The sequence below is a fragment of the Haliotis asinina genome, chromosome 1, assembly GCF_037392515.1.
Source record: "Haliotis asinina isolate JCU_RB_2024 chromosome 1, JCU_Hal_asi_v2, whole genome shotgun sequence".
In the NCBI taxonomy this organism is placed as follows: domain Eukaryota; kingdom Metazoa; phylum Mollusca; class Gastropoda; order Lepetellida; family Haliotidae; genus Haliotis; species Haliotis asinina.
The window spans coordinates 100470355-100493436 of NC_090280.1; the positions used below are offsets into that span (position 1 = coordinate 100470355).

A 23082-nucleotide genomic window follows, 5' to 3' on the forward strand; every position below is an offset into this window, starting at 1 on the left:
ACAACATTTATCAATCTAAGTGTATGTGAATGGATGAGACTGCACAACAGTTACCAGTCTAAGTGTATGTGAATGGATGAGACAGCACAACAGTTATCAATCTGAGTGTATGTGAATGGATGAGACAGCACAACAGTTTTCAGTCTAAGTGTATGTGAATGGATGAGACTGCACAACAGTTATCAATCTAAGTGTATGTGAATGGGTGAGACAGCAACACAGTTATCAGTCTAAGTGTATGTGAATGTTTGAGATAGCACAACATTTATCAATCTAAGTGTATGTGGATGGATGAGACTGCACAACAGTTATCAGTCTAAGTGTATGTGAATGGATGAGACTGCACAACAGTTATCAATCTAAGTGTATGTGAATGGATGAGACAGCAACACAGTTATCAGTCTAAGTGTATGTGGATGGATGAGACAGCACAACATTTATCAATCTAAGTGTATGTGAATGGGTGAGACTGCACAACAGTTATCAGTCTAAGTGTATGTGAATGGATGAGACTGCACAACAGTTATCAATCTAAGTGTATGTGAATGGGTGAGACAGCAACACAGTTATCAGTCTAAGTGTATGTGAATGGGTGAGACAGCACAACATTTATCAATCTAAGTGTATGTGGATGGATGAGACTGCACAACAGTTATCAGTCTAAGTGTATGTGAATGCGTGAGACTGCACTACAGTTATCAATCTAAGTGTATGTGAATGGATGAGACAGCAACACAGTTATCAGTCTAAGTGTATATGAATGGGTGAGACTGCACAACAGTTATCAGTCTAAGTGTATGTGAATGGATGAGACAGCACAACAGTTATCAATCCAAGTGTATGTGAATGGATGAGACAGCAACACAGTTATCAGTCTAAGTGTATGTGAATGGGTGAGACAGCACAACAGTTTTCAATCTATGTGTATGTGGATGGATGAGACAGCAACACAGTTATCAGTCTAAGTGTATGTGAATGGATGAGACTGCACAACAGTTATCAATCTAAGTGTATGTGGATGGATGAGACAGCAACCCAGTTATCAGTCTAAGTGTATGTGAATCGATGAGACTGCACAACAGTTATCAATCTAAGTGTATGTGGATGGATGAGACAGCACAACAGTTATTAATCTAAGTGTATGTGAATGGACGAGACAGCAACACAGTTATCAGTCTAAGTGTATGTGAATGGATGAGACAGCACAACAGTTATCAATCCAAGTGTATGTGAATGGATGAGACAGCAACACAGTTATCAGTCTAAGTGTATGTGAATGGGTGAGACAGCACAACAGTTTTCAATCTATGTGTATGTGGATGGATGAGACAGCAACCCAGTTATCAGTCTAAGTGTATGTGAATGGATGAGACTGCACAACAGTTATCAATCTAAGTGTATGTGGATGGATGAGACAGCAACCCAGTTATCAGTCTAAGTGTATGTGAATCGATGAGACTGCACAACAGTTATCAATCTAAGTGTATGTGGATGGATGAGACAGCACAACAGTTATTAATCTAAGTGTATGTGAATGGACGAGACAGCAACACAGTTATCAGTCTAAGTGTATGTGAATGGATGAGACTGCACAACAGTTACCAGTCTAAGTGTATGTGAATGGATGAGACAGCACAACAGTTATCAATCTGAGTGTATGTGAATGGATGAGACAGCACAACAGTTTTCAGTCTAAGTGTATGTGAATGGATGAGACTGCACAACAGTTATCAATCTAAGTGTATGTGAATGGGTGAGACAGCAACACAGTTATCAGTCTAAGTGTATGTGAATGTTTGAGATAGCACAACATTTATCAATCTAAGTGTATGTGGATGGATGAGACTGCACAACAGTTATCAGTCTAAGTGTATGTGAATGGATGAGACTGCACAACAGTTATCAATCTAAGTGTATGTGAATGGATGAGACAGCAACACAGTTATCAGTCTAAGTGTATGTGGATGGATGAGACAGCACAACATTTATCAATCTAAGTGTATGTGAATGGGTGAGACTGCACAACAGTTATCAGTCTAAGTGTATGTGAATGGATGAGACTGCACAACAGTTATCAATCTAAGTGTATGTGAATGGGTGAGACAGCAACACAGTTATCAGTCTAAGTGTATGTGAATGGGTGAGACAGCACAACATTTATCAATCTTAGTGTATGTGGATGGATGAGACTGCACAACAGTTATCAGTCTAAGTGTATGTGAATGCGTGAGACTGCACTACAGTTATCAATCTAAGTGTATGTGAATGGATGAGACAGCAACACAGTTATCAGTCTAAGTGTATATGAATGGGTGAGACTGCACAACAGTTATCAGTCTAAGTGTATGTGAATGGATGAGACAGCACAACAGTTATCAATCCAAGTGTATGTGAATGGATGAGACAGCAACACAGTTATCAGTCTAAGTGTATGTGAATGGGTGAGACAGCACAACAGTTTTCAATCTATGTGTATGTGGATGGATGAGACAGCAACACAGTTTTCAGTCTAAGTGTATGTGAATGGATGAGACTGCACAACAGTTATCAATCTAAGTGTATGTGGATGGATGAGACAGCAACCCAGTTATCAGTCTAAGTGTATGTGAATCGATGAGACTGCACAACAGTTATCAATCTAAGTGTATGTGGATGGATGAGACAGCACAACAGTTATTAATCTAAGTGTATGTGAATGGACGAGACAGCAACACAGTTATCAGTCTAAGTGTATGTGAATGGATGAGACTGCACAACAGTTTTCAGTCTAAGTGTATGTGAATGGACAAGAGAGCACAACAGTTATCAATCTAAGTGTATGTGAATGGATGAGACAGCACAACAATTTTCAGTCTAAGTGTATGTGAATGGATGAGACTGCACAACAGTTACCAGTCTAAGTGTATGTGAATGGATGAGACAGCACAACAGTTATCAATCTGAGTGTATGTGAATGGATGAGACAGCACAACAGTTTTCAGTCTAAGTGTATGTGAATGGATGAGACTGCACAACAGTTATCAGTCTAAGTGTATGTGAATGGATGAGACAGCACAACATTTATCAATCTAAGTGTATGTGAGTGGATGAGACTGCACAACAGTTATCAATCTATGTGTATGTGAATGGATGAGACAGCACAACAGTTATCAATCTAAGTGTATGTGAATGGATGAGACAGCACAACAGTTATCAATCTGAGTGTATGTAAATGGGTACAACAATTATCCTTCAAAGTGTACATATATGGATGCGACTGTCAAACACCTTTCAATCTAATTATGATAGATGATTCTAACAGCAGAGGATGCACGTATACTAGGAGGGTTGAGTAAAATAAAGTTTATATTGCATCAAAAGGTCCCAATTAAGAGCATGACATATTCTGTCAAATACGTGATTAGGTGAGTATGTTATGATGGTGAAACATTGTAGGGATAATTCTAAGGCTTTGAGTACGCAAAGGTTCGTCAAGAGACTGAGAGAAAAAATGAGTGAGAGAGGGAGGGATGAAGAGATAGAGAGAGAAATTATGATCTCACATAAGTTGCTTGACTTCTTGTTACTCCATAAGATGATTGAATGCTGTGTGGCATAGATCATATGTCAGACCAAATGGAGACTCCGCAGGGCAAGTCTACATTTAACTAGTGCTAATGGGTGATTGGCAGAGGAAGAGGCAAGAGTTAACTCCCCTTATATATACATAAGACTCCGATATATTCTCCAACTTCCTTTGCAGAATTCTAATAATCATGTGCAGTATCTAGATCTATGCATAAAAATCCAGTGTGTCAAAAACTCGCCAGAATGTTGTAAGAGGGATGGAAGTTTTTCCTTCATGACGTGCAATATTCCAAGAGCCAATATTCCAATATTCCTGTCAGAGCATCCGAGTAGAATCAAGCATGCTCTTTTCTCCAAAATTTCATAGAGTGGCACAAGTTGTTCGATGAACTTAAGGCATCCGTAAGGCCTCAAAATGTTGATGGTTGATGCAATGTCCCTAATTTGACTTGTTACATACATGGCGACGTTTTTTGGGTGAACTGAATTTCTTTTGCATGAAATAACTGGTTCCAACGGTGGGACAGGATACGCTCAAATCTGAATACAAGTATCATCACTATTTTCATGGTGACTTATAAACGCTTGTTCACTCTCTAATCTGAGGTGTACAGCACAAATGCTGTACATGGGTGTGAGAAAGGTTGTGCTCTGTTTTGTCATATTTAGTTTTTCTTGTATTTGTAATTGTGCTCCCTAGTACTATCCCTCTGTTTTGTTCTCAGTATTCACTACTCGGATGTATGACTATAATGTTTCACAATGCCAGTGCAGCGTGGAATATAAACTACTCTTCTTACTTTGAAAGTCTTTTACACTACTTTTATTTCAGTTTAGAAAACGTGCATTGATTGTTTACCATGTCTGTATTTCTTTTCCGCTTTATGGCTGACACCGCAAGCACCACGGTGTACAGATCTGGTCCTGTTCACCATGGACTGGAGCCATCCAGCAGGTCTGTTGACTGTATAGAAAGGGACACATCCCTATCTCTGCCTAGCAATCTGTTAAAAAGGCCAATCATATTTCTTTCACGGTTGCGGTTACGGTTACGGTTACGGTTACGGTTACGGCTGCGGTTCCAGTTACGGTTGTACTAGCACTTCTGGACCGTTCTCTTGACCTGTCAGTACTTTCAAGTGGAAAGAGTGTTGCTCCTAAGGAGACATCTCCGGACCGGAACCACAGTGGTCGTCAGACAAGTGAAGTTGTTTTCCCTCTACTATTCTGTGGATCGATTGTTTATCGAAAACATGTTTCGAGTTTGGCGGTTTGGCACATTTTGGGGATAACTTTGTGGCATGATGTGGCTGAATTTGGCTGAAACTGTCCTCTGTGATATATATAAATGTCTGTCAGCTCTGGAAGAAAACCCTAAACAACACTTTGAAACCCATTTCATCTGTGGATTTCGTCTGAGTAATCATCGATTGTGTTGGTCATTTGCCTAAAACTAGGTCATATAATCAGCACTTGGTACTATGTGCTCCCAAAACGTTATTCCTTCATTAGTGAAGTTCTTCGCTATGTTGGGTTTGCCTTGCGTGTTTCAGACAGATCAGGGCTGAAGTTTTGTCATGAGCTTCCTACAAGTCATTCTCTTCCCACAGAGGTTTCTTGTCATATCTTCCTACGAACCTCTGTTCTAATACGGCCATAATTCGCGGTTCTCATAAAATCCCCTAGCGGCAACAAATAGCAGCGGATTTATTTCCATCTTTTCTGCCCAATCAGAACATGTCTTATATCGACCTAGATTCAACTTGACAAATGCAAGCAATGTGGAGAAACAAATGTGACATGACTGAGTTCTGTCTAGAAGAAACATTTGAGTATCGCGCTTGGGGAGAGGTTCTAGTCTTCACGATGCATCCGGAAATTATCGAGATCTTGCGAACGATCACTTTTGAAACATTTTACAGAGGTGTGATTGAGACATCAATCTTAATGGAAGCATTATTGTAGATGCATCCTCACGAATTAGTTAAATGCCACTTCCTTTGATATCTGACATGATCTGCAATTTATCATGGTTTATCACGCTGTTCATGGTTGTCATTTATGATGTTACTCTGTAACTGTACTTTACGTGTGTTGGTCTTCGGGTGGCACAGGAAACTCCAACTATGTTAAAACTGTCTTTCTCTGAATATCTCAGCCATATCGTTCATGGTTGTCATGTATGATGTTACTTTGTAACTGTACTTTACGTGTGTTGGTCTTCGGGTGGCACAGGAAACTCCAACTATGTCTTTCTCTGAATATCTCAGCCATATCGTGACGAGAACAGTTTGACATAGTAAGTAATGGTATATTGTAAAAAACGTGTCAGCGAAGGACAGCAAAACCAACTAGTATATCAGAGTAATAAGAAATATAACTAGCATAAATCTTTAAAATAGAATTGCAAATTGGGGCAATACAATGTCAGAGAAAGCTGAGGATCGCCAGTAACTGATGGTAGATCCTCAGAAAGGTGAGAGCGTTACGTGGCGGTGTAAATAAATGTTAACAGGGCTTAACTTAATAATAGTGTCTCTGTTTGGATTCAGTAGAGTGGTGTACTGTGTCCTTTCCTTTGGCATGGAGAAATGGGTAATCTGGAAGATTCTAAAGCAGGTACAAAAGCTTTTACCTGGTATTATAACTATACAGAGAGAGTGCCGTGCATTTGACATACATCAAGAACAGCTATCTGAAGATTGTTAGTGTACCCGGATTGAAATGAACGTAGTATCCAGCGTTGACTGTGTAACTACAGTGATGTATACCACCCGGTGCATTTCTTTACAGAATCACTGCCAACCTGTCCAGTTCGTCAATATTCACCTGGATCAAATCGAGACATTTCTCTTAGGAGGAAGGAACACTGCACGTATCAGTAAGAGGAACAGATATGACGTTTCTCGTGATTTATTTCAAGCATCCGGAGATCTGGTCCGCAAGGTGCAATCTGAGACTTCTCAAGGTGCATGAGGTTTTCCCTGGAACAGACGTGCCGTGCCTGTTAAAAGGTTGTTTGCAGTTTTATAGCAAGGTGTGTCAGAAAAGAAACTAGCAGATGCTAGACGTCATGATACACCGATGATATATGCATGATGTGATATTTCAGTGCACTGAAGTTGTGCACTGCTGTGAAGCTCAGTCAACAATAAGGATATTATTTGTACACTTGTAGTACAGTGTGAGCTACATGTTACTGTTTTCCTATTTCAGCAGCCTGATTGTTCTGTTAAAACCACCACACATGTCGTACTCCTTCCAAACCCCAAACCCCATTCCATCATATGAAATGATGTAAAAATACTGTTTTAAGTATTAGATACCCACCGCCGTGTATATGACCAGTTCCGGGAAGGTAACTTTACCATCATCTGGAAACACATTATTGAAATTATTGAAGGTTATTCAAGGTAATTCCAGAATTTTAAGCAGATATTAATTTGCACTATGTGTCTGTAAATACACTACCGGACAAAAGAAAGTTATCACCGACTTTAGACATGTGGGGGATTTCTGACAATTATTTAACAAACCGAAATGATTTTCATACATTTTGTCTGAAATTCCTTTGTAGTGTTTGTCTTGCGTTGCAATTCATTAAGAAAGAGTCAATGAGTCAAAATATATTTAAAAAACACAAATCATTTAAAAGGTGGATAAAGAGTCACATAATGAGACAGGAGTAAGAGGCTAGCATCAACAGCGAGTGTCACCATCGCGCTATCACCATCCATGGACACCAACGGCCCAACATTGACGTCGTCAGTCGTTGGATGACGTCATCAGGTATCCTGTTCAAACGAAACTGCCTGTCGCTTCGCTGGAGGTGGAAGACGCTGTCTCAATTGTCGATCAAGACGATACTGTAAATGTTCAAAGGGGTTCATGTCTGGAGAACGCGCTGGCCAAGGCAATACGTTAACGTTGTACTTGTATCCTCGAACAATTCTGGCGTCCCGAGGCCTTGCCTTGCGTTGTCCTGCAGCAAAATGACTTTTTTTGTGTGCAAATGTCTGCTGTAGTAAAAGGGCTCAACACTACATCCTTGTATCGCTTGACATTCAGATTCTCTCTGATGATAACCGGTCTTGTTCTCAGGCTACAAATGACGCCCCTTATCCACGACGACTTCTTGAACGCAATCTGGCGCCAGTCGAAATACTCTACTTCGAAATCCTCTTACACTGCCATCGTCTCTGAAGAGACTGACCGACCCTCTTCTGTAATTGCAGTCCCGGTCACTACGCTGGCACAGAAGATCCGTTCCTATCCATTGCAGTCAACGTTGACGGTGTAGACGGGTCAAGGTCATTCCTTGGAAGGGGCAGTATGTTCGCGTGTAGCCACACCAAGTCGTCGTAGGCCTGCTCGTCTGCGAATGGCGTGTCCTGGTGCTGTAGCCATCACCAGTCTGTTCCTGAGGTGGTTCTGCCATCTTCGCCCGCTCGTGACTCTTGGGAGGTCTTAGGTTTGGCCCGTATGCTGATGGTGGCCCGACTGCAGTTGAAAGTTCTTCCCAGCTGACGTTGTGAAATCCTTAAGTTGGCCGTACCAATCGCTCAGTCTCTTTGCACTTGCGTAAGTCTTGGCATAATCCTGGTGGTTTTTCACTTACCGTAAGCTTACTCAATCTAACATCGTTATTTATGCCAATATAGTGCACGTGCATTTGGACCAATATCCCATAATTAAGTTTTTCACCTTTTGAAACATGCACAATCCGTATGAAATTTTCGCACAGCTGCGTGGCTATAGTAATCTTGACTGTTTTTAGGGAATGGTTTCTGTTTGGGCTCAAACCTGTACCAGTTGTTATATATTACATGTTAATACACGTTATACATTTTAAACGGTAAACTTTCTTTTGTATATTAAGTTCTATATCATATAAGTTGTTCACTGGTCCCTCAGGGCTTATGGGTTGATGTACGCCTGATGCCTGTTTATGTTCCCTTCCTCCTTCGAGCTCAGGAATAATAAACAAACATCGAAGGTATATCACTCCATGCAACCATCGTGATCAGTGAACAGCGTAGTCTTATATGCTATACTCAGGGGTGGCTATTAGAGTTAAAGCAATGCCGAAAAACGTCGCTCTGAAAAGTCAGATCAACATATCTTACCATTCAGATCAAATTTGCCGATGAGCTTCATAAATTCCTTTTGAGATACCATGCCGTTCTGATCTGTATTCATTTTGTCCTGCCACTTGACGAGGGGACTAGCAGCTATTTCCTCGGGTGAGAGCACATGGTCACCATCTGACAGACAGAAGCAATATGCACAAACATCACACGGAAGTTAAGGCACGTGCAAGTAGATGTGATCTCATATACAAAAGCATTTACCAAATGTGAATACAACTGGATCTGATTTCATTGACGGAAACACCTGATTAAGATGCGATTTCATAGACAGGACCAGTACGTGTACGTTTTGTCTGAATCACATGAAAGTAGGCGGAGTGTTATAGGCACATGCAATACGTTTGTCTAAGTGACATGAAAGTAGGCGGAGTGTTATAGGCACATGCAATACGTTTGTCTAAGTGACATGAAAGTAGGCGGAGTGTTATAGGCACATGCAATACGTAAACGTTTGTCTAAGTGACATGAAAGTAGGCGGAGTGTTATAGGCACATGCAATACGTTTGTCTGAGTGACATGAAAGTAAGCGGAGTGTTATAGGCACAATCGAGGTCCGAATGAACATCGACCTTTCATACCACTATACCACAGTAGGAAGATTATCAGACATACTACTGTCAGTTTCACTGAAAACCTGCAGTCCCTCTGGCTGTGCAACAAAGGCTCCATTATGATCTTTATCAAGGAAGGGTCCGAAAACTTTGGCGAGATTCTGGAAAGATTCTGCAGGCACATCACTGAAATGAGTCGTGTAATAACGTTCACCTGTAGAGACGTGGCACACAATGAAGGGCATGCGAACAACCAGGATCCTAAACTACAGAGAAACGCGGATACAAGAACATAAGAATAGCCAAACGTTTATGAAATACGTGCATAATGTAAGGCTTAACACTAAGTGATGGGACGTAGTGGTGTGTGGTCCTGAGCTCAGAGCTCAGGTCACTAGTCAGTTTAGTGAGTGAGTTTAGTTTAATACCGCACTCAGCAATATTCCAGTTATATGGCGGTCTCTAAGCAATCGAGTCTGGCCAGACAATCCGGTGATCAACTGCATGAGCATCGATCTACGCAATTGGGACATGACATGTGCCAAACACATCAACGAGCCTGACCCCTGATCGCGTTGTCGTGTCTTACAACAAGCATGGTTTACTTGGGTCAGTTGTAACCCAAATCTGCTAATTAGTTGAAGATAAGGGACGTTGGTCTCGTAGGCCGACCATGTTGACCGCTTGAACCCTGAGAGTGTCAAGGTCTTCAGTCCTGCCCCACTACGAAGCACAAGGTTTCACCCAAGGTAAGTGAGTTTGTTCACCCAGCAGAGATCCCGGTGGCATAAAACATATGACTGTTTACCTTCCAGCGCCTGTGGATATAGGCGTGAGTCAACCGAGTAAATAATGTGTTAGGATTGCGTGCATACATAAGTAAAGGAGCAATTAGAACCCTAGGATATGAAAAGTGCCCTTAAGCAGATTAAACAAATGGTTTAATTCTGTATTTCAAATACTTCATATGGTTTCCAGACGTATAGAGGATAGAGGGTTTGCCCTGATAGGCCCGTTACAAGAAAACATCAGTTTTTAATTATCAGTTGCATAAATTAATTAGCGATAATAAATGAATGATAATTGAATTAATCAACGCGTAGTGTCAAGTGATTTGCAAGCATTCCTGTTTGCGAAACAACGCCGCGTTCATCAATATTCCACTAATATCAGGGTTGAGGACACCAGGAAATGGGCGTCGCATTGTACCCGTATAAAACATCAAACCTGGGTCTTTACCGTGGCGCTGAACGCTTTAACCACTGGATCACTCTACTGCCACTTTACCCACTAGGCTACTCTACTGTCTCTTTAGCATATCATACCATACCAAACTGTCATAAATGTTTTTCAGCATTTTGGGATCTATGGATCTGCCATGTTAGCATATTTCTAAAATCATGATATAATCTTTGTCGTTTGAAGACATCGTTCAAACAATCCATCATAAGATTAAAGTATGCTGTATATAAATATATACATATATAAATGTATATAATGTGCGCCACTTACTAGAAAACGTTCCCGAATTTGATTTTCATTGTGCCCGTTGGAACCACCTTAGGAGGATTCACAGCTGGCTTAGCGACTTTGGACCTATTGTCTTCAAAGACTCCTCCCACTGAAGGAGGGGGTACGCCTGGAAAAGAAACATCGTTATACAGGTATAGGGGTCAATGATCCTTACGGCATTTAGCAGTGTGCACTGTGATGTACCACATTATTGTTCTAATACCACACTGGGGCGGCGGAGTGGCTCAGTGGTTTAAGTGTTTGCTCGTCACGCCGAAGGTCATTGTTTGATTCTCCACATGAGTACCATGTTGATCATAGACGAGTGAGTTATACGTTGGCTTTATCAATATCCTAGCAACGGCATGACCGGAGTACCAATTAGAGGAGTAGCAAACGTCTAACCGATATACCTCTATATCACCCAATCAGTACGGAGGTCAGGTTTGTAGCATTTTGGTTTTCGGCAACCTTCTTTCAAAAAACCAGTAACCAGAAAATGCTCGAAGCAACGAGTAAATACATGAAATTTCAGGTTTTGGAAAAAAAAATAAAGCAATACTTACAATTTCAGGTTTTAGAAAAATCTTCTGATCACCAAACAATAATCGAACTAGCGAAAATATTATTGAATTAATGACAAAATATTCGAAGTGAATACGCGGAATTTCAAGCTACTGACACAAACAAGAAATAACGAGCAAATACCCGAAGCAACAAGAATATATTCGAAGCAGCGAAAAAAATCGCCGCATTAGGCTTTGTAATTGTGTAACATGTGCCGCTCCTTTATTTCACTAATATTCTTGTGTTTGCGCTGCGATGTAGTAATGTTTCATAAGCATCATTCGCATCTGTTCCAAGGAGAGTGTTGGCGTTGAATCGTCACAAGACTTTGGGTACTCCCTGTATAACGGTATGAAAGTCAAAATAATGTGTTTAAATAAATGAAAGATTCTCTTACAATAGATAAGATGGCTGGAAGTCGTTACCTTGAGAAAGGGTCAGGGCAAAGGTTGCCAGTAGCGCAATCTTCTCAAACATATTGACTGTAGCAACACTACAACAAAAATATTAACATATTTACTCCCAGGATAACATGCATGACATTAGTATTAATACAGGTAAAACATAGTTCCAAGACCAAGAATATTGTTTCACAAAAACTATTACAAAATGTAAGAGTCCGAATTTATCACACATTTGTCTTAAAGAATGAAACATGTCAATATATGGGTAAGTACATACTTCTTATACTTGTGAGTCAAGGTTAGAATTGGGGTTTAGCAACGTATACTTGTCGCAAGAGGAGACTAACGTGATCGACTGGGCAGACTCGTTGACGTACTGATACATGACTGATGCATGTCTTTTATTACCAATTCCGTAAATCGAGGCTCATGATGCAGGCACCAGACCGCCTGGTCCAAACTCAATTTTCTACTCACCGTCGTCATTTATCTTACAATTGTTGACAAGCACAGCATCAAGCAAAGACACTAAGTTTTCGAAACATATTTTGTCCCTATTAGATGGGAAAATGTGTCACACAGAACAATCAGCCTGAACTGGTCACTATGATGCCTCATGCTTACCTGACCAGAGTCTGCGGCTGTTTGGAATGTTAGGTGCAACAACTGTCATTATATAGATTCGTCTTGATAACACAGGTGAAAGCGGATCGTTCTGATGACGCGATAGCGTGCATTGTTTCTATCAGATAATTGAGGCTGGAACTCCCAATCTGTTACCTTTTGTTCCCAATGTATCTTGTTGCAGCAACAAGGACAGACTTTGAAACAGATTCATTGGGGACGTATTGAAAACGAAATTACCCTTGCTGAAACTCATAGAAATTACTGCAGGTTTCTTTTTGTTCAGCAGTGATTTGGAATAAAAGCTTTGTCGTCTCAATCGGACATGTCTAAAGAAGAAGACTTAGAATGAAGGAGGAGGAAAACAAGAAAGAGAAGGATGAGGAAAAGGAAAATGGGGAGATGATTCTTTTTCTGAGAAGAATTTTCTCCGCCGTGTTTAAAGGGGCAATAGACAAACATACTGGCTTTAAAACCGAACTGACGACACCGAACAAATGTTGATTCAACAAGAGTGTTCAAACAACTCAGTTCCAGACAAAGTTCATCATAGGAGAACCTGAAGGACAGTTTTGAGACAGAAACTGGCAGTAGGTGTGATGAAAACGGGGACTGAAATATTCTTTTTTACGTTCAGAATCCCACGAAGATATGTTCCAACGTATCGATAGAGAAATAAGTGAAGAATGCACAAGATCAGCCAGGGACAGGTCCGTGAACATCTGAAAAAATCAGTGGAGGAGCACACTCAAGTCTTAAGAAGAAATATCCGAGTCAAAGAGTCAAAGCAAAATCAGAAGAACTTGCTTGTGCATCAAAAGTAAATCTCAGCGAGGAAAATCCATTCATAAAGGAAAGGGGGCGAAATACATCATATGCTGTTGCTGTGTAAAGGGACTCCGCAACAAACCAACAAAACGGCACGAAATGGAGACCTAATTCAAGTAGGAAATTTGAAGATGTGTCGCTCGCTAATAACAAAAGTAACTTTACACCCAAAGCTGGTAAGCATAAAGCCCTGGATAAAGGTATTGAGCAGTTTAATGAATTTACCTTTCACAGAACACTCTTCTAAAGAGAGATCTCACGTGTCAGCTAAAGAACGGGTAACCTTAAATTCACTGTCCAAAAATGACTCCATTGTGATTAAACAGGCCGATTAAAGGGGAAGCCACAGTTATTATGGACACCGACTATTGTCGACAGCTGTCACTAGACACTCCGACAAATAGTGAATAATACGAAACGTTTCCAGAAAACTCGGAAAACAGTAATTTCAAATCATACCTATTCCAGTAATCTTGCAGAAAAAGAAGATTACCTCATTAATTTCGAATCGAAGAAAAGTAACTTCTATGGACTCCCTAAAATTAATACCGGTCCGGTGATAAGCCCAGGATGAAAAAGTCTATCATCCCCCTCTGTTAAATAATCACCTACAAATGATTCAAATTACGACCTATTATTGCTGATCCACAATATCCAACACATAAGTTAAAGGTTACATGCAACGTAAAACCCAACTTTGCAGATTCTGATACCCTTCAGTATGCACTTACCGAAGCAACCCATCAAAAATGCCAATTCAGTCTATAAAGTTGAAAAACGCGATGAAAAAAAGCCCGCGAAACGAGTTGAAACGATTCACTAAATTTGATACTTGAACACATGACATGTTTTTATGTCTGTGGGTTGCAGACAAACTACATCCATTTTTCTCGGATGACTGGATCTGATGGAAACTGGTGCAAACTCTTGTCAGTTTCAAATCCTGCAAATCCCAAATCCTGCTACGAATGACAGTGTCCAGCCACGCAGTAGTTCACCATCTCTACTGAGATGATTTTGGATTGGATCGAACGCAAAATCTGAGAACATGTTTTTATAAAAACCAACATCTCTATATACATTCTTTATGGATAACAACTTCTTCTAGTGTATTATAATTTTGTTTGACAACGGTATATGAATTCATGCTGAAACGATGCAACAAGTACAATAAAAGAAATTGTTGTCCACAAAGAATCTTACTTTCTTATGACTCGCCATACTTCTAAAATGCCCATCAAACAGATCATCTTTCTGTACACAAAATGAGCCCTCAGCGCATCAGCGAATGAAACAGCCAACCGGAAGAAGTCGTTACACTTGAGTGCACACCCACCCGCTATGACTGGGTTCGGTCTCCCGAGGGCTTCGTTTCGGGGGAAGTAAGCCGAAGTACAAAATATTGCACTTTCGAATCGCGATTGTACGCTTATAATTTTGTTTATTAGTTTTTTAACAAGCAGCAATGTATATTATATGTCACGAATAAGTGATAATTGTGTTTTAATTATGTTTGATTTTTTGGTTGCACGTGACGTTTAAGCAATTTTGTAGGTACGCCACTACAACCTTTCACCCACCACGTCAAAAGCTATTTACCCGATACTACTGATGGTCTCAATAAGTCTCCCCTAATCAGTAGGACGTCAAAATTGTAAGTTTTGGTGTTGTTAATCTCTACTCCAATATCCCGCATGGTGTAGGAATTGAAGTTACCAGCTATTGACAAGAAAAACATCCGTCTGATCGCATACCTAAAGAGTTAAAGTTCATTCTGAGCATTAATACTTTTCATTTTGATGGTTCCCGTCATAAACAAGTTAAAGGTACTGCAATGGGCACAAAAATGGCACCAATGGCTGTAATCCTTGTTCTAGGATATTTAAAGGGAATATCATATTCGAAAATAAAACAAATATTTGGCGAACCATTTAATACAGAATTTAAAAATCAGTTGAAAAGATTTTAGACTGTTCTCTGGAAGCGAAGTGAAAGTGATGCTACAAAATTTACACCCAAGTTTGTCTTTTGGCAAGGAGATAAGCAGGAAACATCGTCCTTTTCTTGCATGTTTCAGTGTCAAACAACATTGTAAAAACAGATACACATAACCAATATCTAGACTACAATTCATGTCACCCATACCACAGAAAAATCAGTGTCCCTTACTCTTTAGTGCGAAGTACATGCACCACAGTTTCAGTTCCAGACTGCGTTCACAATCAGCAAGTTCGGGAACCCTCCTGTCACTGTATTCTACTTAGTGGGCATGTAGAAAGACCTGCTGGAAACAAAACACCAAACTTTGGTATGTTCCAACTTTGCAAAATACTGTCAGACAATGATGAAAAAATGAAAATAGAATAAAATTACTTCATCAAACTGTTCATACATAAACTTAATTGTATAAAGTAGAACCCGACTTTGTCCATCTAGATGCAGTGAAATTAATTATATGTCACTGTTTGTAGATTCATGAACTCAAACTGAACTTAGACACACACTCTATGTATTGCTCCGAGTCTTGTGTATTGTAACTTCATAGCTCAGAGACATCGTTACACACAATCTGTAGTCTCTCAAGTTATTCTCGTACTGAGCACATTAACAGTGTGAAACCGGTCAAAATTGAAGAAATCTTGTTTTCTCGCCAGTGTGTATGTATGTGTAACATATGACAAAGTTGGATTGTTTGCTTAAGGGTGCCCCATAAAATCACTCCAAGGGCGATACCTCTGACGGTAAAGTTACTGTTACGTACCCACGAGGTTTACACATACCACTTCAGGAGCCTGTTGCGTCTACATGCGACGACGACCGGTAGCCAGCCTATGTTTGAAAGCAGATTTGCGTTTATATATTTTCCTCAATTTGACGACATCGATAATAAACAGAATATTATATTCGTGCCAATATCACACAATGTTTACGACACTCGTGCCTAATATCGGTATAGGCGTGTGAGTGATATTGTGTCTTCCATGTGTAATAACACACTGCACGATGATCCATACACCATACATCTACTGGTAGCTTGTTACATTGCTTTGTGTCGATCATGTGAGTGTGAAGTTCACTTCCCTTCTGGTATACTGTTTGAATAATATTATGCTACAAAGGCGGTCTCCCATCACTCCTTTCCTCACTCATGGACTTGTGATATTTGTCAGAGACATAGCAACTGCAAAGCTTAATAAACTCATTACCTTCCAGAAGTCGAACATATCCAACGAACACTGAACGAAAAACTGACGATATTTTTTCCAGGACGAATTTGATTCGCCATCAAAATATGAATGATCGATTCCTAACCAGATACGCCCATGTTGTAAACAGAGACACTTTGTACTTGGTCCACACTGAGATGACAAGTGTCAGTTTACCCCCGTCATCAGCGTCCGTGCACCCAGCTGGCGCAGTCGCGATACCACTGTAACATCTGACTTCTGGTTTTAATCAAGACACATCAGACACTGCTTGTGTTGCATCGATCGGGAATCCAATCTCGACTGCATCAATAGTTTCTTGAAACATGATGCAAAATAGCATACTAATTTGGAAACTGAAGTATGGAAGATAAATATTTTCCTAATTCGCAGAACACAATACATTTGTCACCACGTACATTTAAACAATCCTTAACGTTTCACGAAAACTATAAGCTACCAAAGACTTTCTATATTTGTAATCAACCGTGGTTAAAGAAGAATTGTACGATCCCGACTGCGCCTTGAACTGTTGTTTATGAATTACTGTCAAATAGAACGAAATCATGTGTTCGCAAAATGTTGAGCGGATCCTGCAACACTTGTGGTTTTCAATATTACGATGCAAAAGATCTTAAGAGCAGTACTGGTCATACAATATCATGTATCATTGAGAAATGATTATTGGTGATGTTCCTCGATAGTTGTAATTTACAGTTACCTCCCTTTGTTAACTGACCGGCATGATCGTTTGATTCAGTGTAACGACCCTGGGTCATTCCGTCATTTTCACTGAATGTCGACAGAGTAACATTAAGTACCACAACCATTCTGTTTGTCATTCATATTTCACAGTGGTCGTCCGCAAAGGACGGTTCGTGCATGGCCTTTACCACTCATGCTGTTGATTACTGGATTGTCTGATCCAGACTCGATTTTCCTACAGACCCCCCCCCCCCCCTCCCCCTGCTATATAAATGCGGGATATTGCCAGATGCGGAGTAAAATTAAACTCAATCAATCGATCATTCCTATCTATATACACCAGCTCTCTGCCGCCTTTTATCTATGTTTCTAGATTCAAGATCTAAACCAGTGCTTACTTCTTATTCATTGTGACACAGGTGAACATGTGATTAGCCTTATTCTGTGCGCGTTGATAATGGAGGTGGTTGTTTTGCTTAAAGGTCACATGCAGCCAAAAAATCAAACATAATTAAAACACATTTATCACTTATTCATGACATATAATATACATTGCTGCTTGTAATAAAACAAATAAACAAAATTATAAGCGTACAATCGCGATTCAAAAGTGCAATATTTTGTACTTGGGTTTACTTCCCCAGAAACGAAGCCCTCGGGAGACCGAACCCAGTCATAGCGGGTGGATATGCACTCAAGTGTAACGACGGCCTCTGATTGGCTGTTTCATTTGCTGATATGCTGAGCTTTCATTGTGTGTACAGAAAGATGATCTGTTCGATGGGCATTTTAGAAGTATAGCCAGTCACAAGAAAGTAAGATAATTTATGGATAACAACTTCTTTTTGTGTACTTGATGCGTCGTTTTCAGTATGGATTCATATACTGTTGTCAAACAAAAGCATATACACGAAAAGAAGTTGTTATCCATGATGAATGTATATAGAGATGTTGGGTTTTGAAAATACATGTTCTCCGAATTTGCGCTTGATGCAATAAAAATCCATGTCAGTAGAGATGGTAAACTACTGCGTGGCTGGAATCTGCCATTCGTCCAAGTACAAAGCAGGACTTGAAACTGACAAGAGTTTGCACCTGTTTCCGTCAGATCCAGTCATCCGAAAAAAATGAATGTAGTTTGTTTGCAACCCACAGACATAAAAACATGTCATGTGTATCACACGTGCCTAGTTACATAATGTGGCAGACACGGGACTCGGGTGCACGAGTCATATATCAACTTATTTTCTTTATGTCGTATAGTCTGATAGGTGTTAAGTTCAAATTGCACGTGGTCAATGATTGAAACTGTGTATTGCTTGTTGTCTTTAGCAGACAGGCAGACAGACATATAGGTGTGAATAAATCAGACACTGAGCTTTCTCTGCGACAGAGACTGCTCAACAAGTTATTTTACGTAACGAGTAGATTATTTACTTGTTTGTGTACACAACCAAGATTAGACTACTGCTCACGACCTCAGACTCCGAGCATGCATACTGTTTCAAGCTCTGCGCACCTATTCACTGCGCATGCGTTATGGACGCAGAGCAGCACAGTTGTTGAAACCAGTTTGCCCCCCAGCGCTGGGGGGAATTTAGTGAAACGTTTGAACTCCGATTTCGCGGGCTTTTTTTCATCGCGTTTTTTTCAACTTCATAGGTTGAATTGGCATTTTTAATGATTTGTTTCGGTAAGTGCATACCGAAAGGTACCAGAATTTGCAAAGTTGTGTTTTACGTTGCATGTGACCTTTAACAAAAAAAAGTCGCGACTCAGTCGAGATGTCAGGTACTGTATATAGAGTTGGTTCAAACTAGCATTCTGATGTAAACGTAACTTGGTAGAATATTTATATTATTATGGCATACTTATCTGGCAAACGAGATAAGGCTGACAATTTGGCTGACGCTGATTACCATATACAATTTGCGTTCATTGATTATCATGATGCCAATTACTGGTCCACACCAGCATCGAACAGGAGAATTGCTGAGTGCGGCGGTATACAAACACACAACGATTCAAGGCGCGAAGGTTTTCTTTTGATTTGAAGACAAGTCATGCAGCGACCACGCATATTCCATGTGCCACAGGCCGATTTCATATACCTTCGATTTGACTTTACATTTGCACTATGTGCTAGTCGTAGCATATACAGATGATTATCAAATTTTACTTTGCACATCAGTATCTGGAGATACTTGTATAGAGTAGAAATTAATCTTTGATCTTCCATTCCGACACCACACAAGGATGTTCTCGAGTCGGAGACGCATGACACCCATAATCAGAATTTCTAGACTTTGGACATTGAGTTTTGGCGCAGTGCAACAGTGTATATACCTATATCATCTAAACCGGTTGAAGCTCTAACGTTTATGTACACTTAACTCCACTGGCAAGTTAGAAATTCATACCAAATGTAATTAGGTACATACGAATTCAACAACTGAAGGTTGCTCTGAGAGGAATTCGTTAAAGGATGACAAAGACGTCAACGCTAAAATATGAAATATAATGGGACCATGTTTTCGAGAACAGGGTACTTTTCTGCCGGCAATACAGGAAGATCAAGCCTTTCCACTTGAAAGGTTGCACCCAGATTGTATCACCTATTGCAGCACGGCTCCCTTGGGAGCTGCATTCGCCGCCTTACACGCGCATCCTGCACGTCATTGGATAGCGGGACCCTTGCGCGTCACGTAGAATTTTTCCGTTTCTTTTTTGGCAAATTTATAGCCCAGCAATTAAGGTTTCCGTGATTTTAGGCCTTCTGAATTTCTTCCACAGGAGTCTCGGTGGAAGACTTTTCTTCCACCCAGCCTCCGGTGGAAGTCGCTCGCGCCATTGTATTTTGGAAGCCTTTTACTTTGTGATATCTATGCATGTTATACATGGTTGGAAACCCGATCCAACGCTCTCTCCAAAAATGCAAACGTGATTCTAATGGTGCCCCTGGTAACCAGTCCAGATTGAATCTCCGACATGATGGTTTGTGTAATTTTGTTGAACTTCAATTCTTCTATATCACAGTAGTCATCATGCCACCATAGTCCGGTCATGATCTAATGGCAACCACTCTTACGATTCACCTTAGAAAATGCATTTCTATACTGCGTTTGAAAGCCAGTTAAAGCGTGTGTCAGACAGTGTATAAAACGCACACGTTGCGCATTTAGTGGTGGAGCTACATGGGTATTCATGTGCGAAATGCAACAAATACCGCAGGTGATATAGATTGGCGGAATTTACATAAATCTGTTCACCGGCTATACCGGCGTCGTTAATATTTACAACTACAAAGCATTTGCAAGGGGATTCATGTGGGATTCTGGAAATGTGCAACATGCTGGTGTGCAACATTAGACATTCGCTCTACACAGGAATCAATATACGTGACAGAGCTAAAGTTGCAACGAACTGGAATAAAGCCATAGAAGCAACGCCTGTGGTCTTAATATATAAACGTTTACGGTGGTGGAAAGCCCTTAAAAGTGCGGTTCTGCCAAGGTGTAATGTGCATTCGAGTCGCGTCTGAGAGTCAAGCAATGCGCGCCATTATGTAAATGCATTTGCGCCAATGGCGGGTAAAGTAGTCGGGGATCCGGCGCTCGTCTCCCGTCAGTGTTACGGCAGCTATAATTTCACGATCCACCATCCAAAATTTAATGTTTAACATGCATCTGAAAGCCCTTGAAAGTGCGGCTCTGCCAAATTATAACGGGCGTTCGAGCAACATGAGATAATCAGGCAATGCGCGTCATTACGTAACTGTTCTTGTGCGACTGGTAGGTAAAAACGGAGATCTGGCGCGTACCTTCCGCCAGCTATTATTTCATTATCCTTCATCCAAAATGAAAGATTTAAAATGCATCGGAAAGCCCTTGAAAGTGCGGTTGTGCCAAGGTGTGACGTATATTCGTGTCACCTCAGACAGTCAAGCCATGCGCGTCATTATGCAACTGCTGATGGCGGATAAAGTCGGGGGTCTGGCGCACGTCTCCCGTCAGTGTTACGGCACCTATAATTTCACGATCAATCATCCAACATTTAATGTTTCAAACGCACCTGAAAGCCCTTGAAAGTGCGTCTATGCCAGGTTATAATATGCATTCAAGGAACGTCTTTTAATCAAGGAATGCGCGGCATTATGTAACTGTACTTGTGCGTGTGGCTGGTAGAATTGGGGATCTGGCGCGCATCTTTCCTCAGCTGTTACTTCAGCATCAGAAACCAATGGTGTAAAAGGGGTCGGTAATACCTTGACAATGTGGATGTGCCAAGGTACACTGTGCATTCGAATAAACGTTCCCTTTTGTAACGACGCGCATCAAACAGACAAGATGGCGCCATGCTCTGACAACTGTAACTTATCACAAAGGCCGCCTCTGTCTGGCCACTTAGTTACTGAGTTGCGTTCGCAACTCCTTATCATCATTATTTTCATAACTTCTTTCAGATCTGTCCGCATGGACTGATTGTATATACTACGAGTACACGTTCTTCTCTACCTTCCTGTAAACTTAATTACTACGTGATTAGCTGCATATCACTCGTCTGTGTTCACATCTTCGTACCCTGGAGATGCTATTTATCAGCAATTGTAATTTCGTCACCTGCCTTGCTCTCTTATGGTTATAATCACTCAGCTTGGGTCACTTCCTTTTGACATGCCGCTACTTTGTGATTTTAAACCTCGTCGCCCCACTGACTTCAACTTTGCGTATAAAATTCCTTTGGCATGTGCAATTCACACCTTTTGGCATGCTCTTGCCCCTCCAAATGGACATCACGCATGGAATGGAGATGGACAATTTCCAGTTTCCTCCTCCCCCGTAGAAACATCCGGCTTGGCCACGTGAACTTCATCCAAACCATCCCATTGGTTGTCTGACCGCGACATGGTAATATAAGGGAATGCATGTCACTGCAATTTCATCATCACAGACCAAGTGTCTTAGTGGATCACTACCAGTCAGCGCTGGCAATCACCATTGGCAAGTGAACTTTACTTTTATTTCTTCTCGTTTGTTCTTAATTTCTGCATTTTTCAGTCATTTACGTTGCTCACTTTATCAAACTGATACTCAACATTACTAGGTTTATTCCCTAAATAGACATATCGTATAAGCAGTTTATTTCTTAATTTGTTCAAGACTGTGACATCCAGACCAATCATTCCCAGAAAGTAAGTGTCCCAGCACTATCATCAAGTATGCCTTCCACAAACATTTCGGTCGTTTGTCAAAAGTGTAAAACATATTACAAAGGCATCGCGCATTTAAAGCAATGTTATCCTGGTAGTTCTACTCCTGGTCTACACGCCATACACGCCCAAAATCGCCGCCGTAGCGAGTCCTATACTGCTACACAGCTGGTGTCAATGTCGGCTCTACTGGCATTTTGTGGCACATACAGTGTCAACAAAAATCAAATCCCTGATTACATCAGGGTACTTAAACACTTTGGCCACACAATTCAAGGAGAGGACGCATCTGCAGCCTCTCCTTCAACTAGTAATCCAATGCCGAGTACCAGTGGTGGTTTAACTGGGTCTACCAGAAGTGGTACTCGGTATAATTACAAACAAAACACAGTCAGGGCTAATCTTACAAACACTGGCTTATACGATAGGTTCCCTGAAAGTGAGCCGACACTTTCAGGGTTTTATCAATATTTAACCAATATTCTTAAAAAAGCAGGGCGTAATGCTGGTGACACGTGTCGCCGCGTTTCTAAGTTTTTCTATTATATCCAAAAACATGTTTTCCCAAATAATAATATGGCTTGTATCAACTTTGATATATTTGAGCATGTAGATGAAATTCATTATTTTAACACGGTCCTTTCACAAAATGGGGTATCTGCAGGTGGCATTAAAAATTACATGTCAGCTGTTAAATCCTTTCTCAGCTACTGCCAAACGTACGTTCAAATGTCCCCAAGGGTTTTCGATAATTTGCGT

At 40.7% G+C, this 23082-nt stretch overlaps 1 protein-coding gene across 1 annotated transcript; it reads right to left on the reverse strand.

The window, feature by feature from the left end:
- Window positions 1-6472: 6472 nt before the first annotated feature.
- LOC137285093 (uncharacterized) lies at window positions 6473-11836 on the reverse strand. Its single transcript, XM_067817304.1, has 6 exons — window positions 11773-11836; window positions 10781-10907; window positions 9330-9454; window positions 8694-8831; window positions 6898-6941; window positions 6473-6551 (listed from the first exon to the last, which is right to left on the reverse strand). Exons 1-6 carry the CDS (start codon window positions 11822-11824, stop codon window positions 6531-6533), a joined length of 507 nt encoding a protein of 168 aa, XP_067673405.1. The 5' UTR covers window positions 11825-11836; the 3' UTR covers window positions 6473-6530.
- Between the last annotated feature and the right edge of the window lie 11246 nt (window positions 11837-23082).